Below are 5,760 nucleotides of genomic sequence, written 5' to 3' on the forward strand. Positions count from 1 at the left end.
CAAACATGACTCTTGGCCATTTTATAAACAAACTAAATTAAGTAAAAAACACTCCTGCACAATTTGTATGGGTGGGTAGTGTAGAGATCAATCCACGATTTGAAAGCAATTACAATTGGACCTCATGTCTGAAACGACGTTATCGGCCAAAATACGAATTAATACCAAGCCGTACTGAGTCTCAACAAATACTAATAGGTACATCGTAGAGGAACCATAATTTATGTACGTATATATATTTTAAATAAATTCTTTATATTGGCATATTTTAAATAGATATTTAAATGATTTTCACATTTTTAACTTTATTTAAACATCCTTTGAATATTTCCCATGTTTCCTTTACTTTTTAAAGCACATTATACACTTATGTCCATGGAAGGGGGTCGGGGGGGGGGCGGACTCCTAATGAAAAGGTAGGTAAAAAACAAATACTACATATATATTGAAGATTGTTCTTTTGCAAGGAGCCAATAGAATAGATTATTAGTATGTACATTACATATAAGGTACTTATAGAAACTCCGTCCTTTCTGAGTATAACAAATTATATATATTTGGAAGGGACGTGTACAAATCGCTTTCCATTTCCTCCCCAGAATCATCTCCGTATATTAGAAGAAAAAGAAGAAGAATGGTAGAATTAATCGTTTCTTTAATAACAATAATAATAGCCGCCGCTGTCTTTGTAATTGTGACTTGAGAAAAATTGTATTAATTAGGCTACTGGGTCAGAGCAAAATCAACCCTCCTGATTTCTATCTTGATTTATTGATAAGACAGTTCTAACAAAAATGTAATTTTTGTTTTTTTCTGGTTGTGTGTGTGTGTTTTTATAGTTTTTTTTGCGTTTTTATCATTCCTTAAATAATTACAGACATACATTGGTATGAAGATATATTAAAAAAAATCACAGGGAAATTGACAAAAATTTAATTAAATTAATGAAAAGTCTCTTTCATCAAAAAATGGTTGGCGGAATTCATTTGTTAAATATGTGTCACATTCCTCTATCCTCATTCCAAGACATACTTATTCACTAGGGACTCATTTCTTCATAAATATGTATGATATGTACAAGTTGCAACTTGTATAAGCGAATTGTACAAGTTGCAATTTACTTCTCTGAAGATGCAATATTGGTCATTCTTACTAACCAACTAATAATGGATGTTTTTTCTTTCATTTTGATCTGTTAGGATTTCATGTTTATTATGTGTTTATGAGTAATATAATCCAGGACATTTGAACTTTATAATGTTAAAATAGTAAAAAATAGGTAAGATATATGTCGATGATTGATAGAAGTACTCTAAATCATTTAAAGTTAGTCTTCTCCCTTTTTGGATTATTATTATTAATACGAGTCTTTAACTCCATTGGTAACCCAAAGGTTATTCTCTAATACTTTAGAATATCTTCCACTTTTGAATAACAAGGAGGATTATAGATTACAAGTGCAAGAGGTTCATCATCCTTTCTCATAATCGTGATTGGATAGTTATATATTCAATACATAGGAGCTATAATAATTTTTTTTTTTTCAATTTGACTGTTCACATTTTAAAATGAATTATTCCATTTTTGGGTTGTTAAATCCAATTTTTCTGGTAAAGATGCGTTTGAAGAAATATAATTAAACATTATAGTTTAAATGGTCTTCATCAGATTAAGGCTTACAAACTTAATTAATCATGAATCCAAAATAAAAAAACTAACATCACAACAACAAAATTTGAATAAAATATTGACTGAATAAAAATCTAAAAAATAAAGAATTAAGACATATATTCTTTTTCATATCAACTCTGACAAAGTAGAAATAAATAAATAAAAAATAAGCTACAAAAATCACTCAAATATAAATAGTAAAAGCTCACTACTTGTTGATTTCTTCAAGTTATTTCTAAAAAGCATTAGTATCTTCCACAGTGTCCAAGAATGTATAAATGAGTTTGATGGAGGATATCTAATAATATCAGAGGCCCAGTTCCAAGCACGTTCGATCGTCTTTTAAAAAAATCTTCAATTCGAACGGTCCGTATCTTACAACCACCAAAGTTATAATTGCACGAATAATTTTCTTTCTTTTTGAACTAGATTATTTTCCCTTTTGAATTTGACTATTTCATTTTAAATTACACTATCTCTATCTGGAATATTCTATTTTGAATTTGAATACCTTTAATATACATAAACTATCCAGCATCTTCATTAATTTTAATTTTTCAACTAATTATCTCATTGATGTGAGTTGATTTATCGTTTTGGACTGCTATAGGTTTGAATAAACGTTTTCTGTGATTATTTTTAAATTGTCAATGTTGACTTATTGTTATTGAGTTTATTTATGTGAAGATGGATTGAAATTACAATTTTTCTAGAGGGTTACATTTTCCCTTTCACATCTTTGAGCTTGTTAATGTTGAATGAGTATTCCAACTCTTAGTCTGTAGGAGTTATTTTGTAGTAATTTAATATATAGTTAAAGATGACCAACACTTTGAGACAATTTCATATTTTAAATTCTGTGATTGTTATTGATGAAAAAAGAAGTATGTGTATAAACTAATGACATTATGAGAAAATAGACTTGATGTGAGGCTTTTTTACTTATAAATTTGTATTATTTTTTTTAACGTGATATTTATTACTTCAATTAATATGATTTATTACGCAATGGTAATATTCTTTAAATCGGTTTAGTAAAAGTTCTCAGTAATTGAAAAATCCTTGAATTACCTCCTGTACTTGTCTTGCTATGACATTGCTCGCAATAATACGTCAGAGTGAATACTTGAATAATAAAAAACGTTCATACTTCATTCATCTTATTTGGGCTGGCAAATAAATGCCAGCCCAAATAAATTCTCTGAAGAGGAAGCTATAGCCTCTTGAGGAGCAGTGATAATGTATTTCAAATCCAGCATAAAATATGTGTGATCATATGTTTATTTATTTTTTTCAAAGCGTTTTAATATATTTTATTTTATTTTCCACTCTTTAGTTTGAAAAATGAAATTGATTTCTCAATAAATAATACTCAAATGGATTTTACGGCCAAGCTGAAACATGTTCCTTTCATCGGATATCTGCTTATTTTATTTAATTCTACTCTTGTGATGATTGTATCATTTATCGTGAAAATACTCGATGCAGTAGATCCCTTCGTCATGGCACTAATCAGGAGCTCAGTCATATTTTTATTAGCATCAACGAGGTGTCTCATGAAACGACTCAATCCATTTCCATCCAAAAATATTACATTACAATTGTTTTTCCGTGGATTTCTAGGATCATTCGGATTACTTGGGAAATTCTATGCCCTCAGACACATGGCTCTTGGTGACTCTACAATTATTTTTACTTCAGTTCCACTTTTTCAAACTTTTTTTGCAAGGATATTTCTCAAAGAGCCCTGTGGTCCGTTTGAAATTTTGCTCCTTACTGTTTGTTTACTAGGAATTATACTAGTTATTCGTCCAGATTCTATTTTTGGAGTTGAAGACTCTCTTGTTCTACGTGAGCAAAGTGTACATTACAACTCACCACTTGGAATTGTGGCCGCACTTGTAAGTGTTTTTGGACAATCTACATCTGGAGTTTTGAATCGATCATTAAAAGATGTTCCTGTTAATATCATTACATGGTGGAGTGGAATGTGTATCAGCATTTCAGCTGCCATTGCATGTGTGATTTTTGATGTAGACTGGGTTTCTTCCTTTACACCAAAGCTTGGATGGTCTATTTTTATCGGAATGATTAGTTACGTTGCAGTTTGTACAAACTCTCTCATTTATAGATTTGAAGAAGCGGGTATATCATCTCTTTTACGAAAAGTGACAGATGTACTCTTAGGATATGGAGTACAAGTAATATATTTTGGAGATCTTCCTTCAATAACAACAAGTTTAGGAGTAGTGATCATTGTAGTCTCCGTTATTTTTTCGAGCTTTCGGAAAATTGTTTCCAAGAAAATGTTGTTCAACTTTAAAGTACGAAGATTCCTTTTTTGTATTATTGAAACGTCAGAAGAAGTGAAGAAACAGTCTCAGATAGAAGAAGGACAAAAAGACAGAACGACTTCAAGCTGAATAAATCAACTAGTTTTTATCATTTTTTTTTTTTTTGGACTTCACATAATGTATTTAACATGTTTATTGGGAGTGTTGAAATAGGAAAGACTTAATCTCGTTATAAATGAAACAATTTAATATAAACTTTGAAAAACGATACATACTTTAAATTAAAATATAATACTACAACGTCCTGTTATTTACGAAATTTTTATTACATTAAAACAATTATGTATTCTTATAATAAACTCGAGTATGCCTGAAACTAGCCCGGAGATTAATATTTGCGCCAACAATTTGAAAAGTGTTTTTTTTTATATGAAAGAATTGACCCTAAGTCCGAGAAAAGTATTTTTTTAGAGTGAAATAAAACAGATGTTTAATATTTTGTAGAAAAATAGATGTAAGCAAATTCAATGTGAATGTGTTGCTAACTGTCGTAAATACTTATGATATAAAACATATCACATCATTATTATGTATTATGTATTTTTTGAATATAATCCATTGATTCCTAATTTGAATCCACATGTTTTGTACCAAAATTTTAGATAGAACAATTCATTGATGTGCTTGAATTTATCAATTGGATAAAATTTATCAATTGGATAAAATTTCCTTTCTGAATTATAAAATAATTTGTAGGTATTTAATAATGAAAGGTATGCGTTTCAATACATATAACACCTATATTGCAAGTGCATAGGTAATTGATTATATAATACCTATGTATTGATATCCATCAGCAATTATCGAAATTTCCATAATTAGAAGCTTCTGACTATAAACTACAACGAAGGAATCAATAATTAATATTTCGATATAAAAAATGATCTATTATCTATGAAATTATCCTATGATAGTTATTGGGAACTGTTCACAGCTTACAAATTAGAACTCAATCGAATTCAACCAATCAACGTTCAGAACACTGAGAAAGAGAAAGGAAGCAGAAAAAAAAATGACAACAAAATACAATGTCAACATTGTGTATGAAGTCAGGGGCGCAACTACTTACATTCTTAAGAATTACGCAAGTATATTCCAGAGACCCCCAGGATAGGAGAGACCATACCCACCCCACTTTTGTAAGATTTTCAGAAGCAAAAAAAGTTACATTTTAGCCCAAATATATATAGAGTGGAGTATCAGGGTTGGAAATATAGAATTTTACTCGGAATTTTTTGATTATTTAGATAGTGACTGCCAAAATTTGAAAACGAATACCTATTGAAAAAATAAGTATACATATATATATTTTTAAATCAATGTTAATACGCAGCATTGTCCGCTGTAATTAAGCATCGACTAAATGAAAAAAAATTCTCTAATAATATAGAAGATAACTCTCCTAGAAATCTTCTGTGTTACTCTCTGTTTTTCATGAGCACACGTAACTACTCAATACTTATATCAATTTATATTAATGTTTCCTCCTCAAGGATGAAAGAATAATCATATGAGATTGAGGGGGAAAATAATGGATATTTTGGGATGACTTATGGGTACTTTAGTCCTTAGAACGATCACTAATTAAATAAACCAAATTCAATTTATCATACCCGCACTTATATTTTATTCAAATCTTACCATTTACTGAAAATGTATATAATTATACTGTACATAAGAGACAAATAAACAAACAGACACATTGCCCTTGTTATACATGCACACGCCTGAAATA

At 29.5% G+C, this 5,760-nt stretch overlaps 1 protein-coding gene across 1 annotated transcript; it reads left to right on the plus strand.

Moving 5' to 3' along the window:
* Positions 1 to 3,173: 3,173 nt before the first annotated feature.
* On the plus strand, positions 3,174 to 4,094 carry LOC121123603 (solute carrier family 35 member G1-like). The gene has a single exon (XM_040718727.1). The coding sequence runs from the start codon at positions 3,174 to 3,176 to the stop codon at positions 4,092 to 4,094; it is 921 nt and encodes a 306-aa protein (XP_040574661.1).
* Positions 4,095 to 5,760: the final 1,666 nt, after the last annotated feature.

This window comes from Lepeophtheirus salmonis, chromosome 8 (genome assembly GCF_016086655.4).
Source record: "Lepeophtheirus salmonis chromosome 8, UVic_Lsal_1.4, whole genome shotgun sequence".
NCBI classification, from domain to species: Eukaryota; Metazoa; Arthropoda; class Copepoda; order Siphonostomatoida; family Caligidae; genus Lepeophtheirus; species Lepeophtheirus salmonis.

What these genes read in the sequence shown, in the direction of transcription:
- LOC121123603 (XM_040718727.1), top strand. Translation starts at nt 3,174, where the DNA reads ATGGCACTAATCAGGAGCTCAGTCATATTTTTATTAGCATCAACGAGG.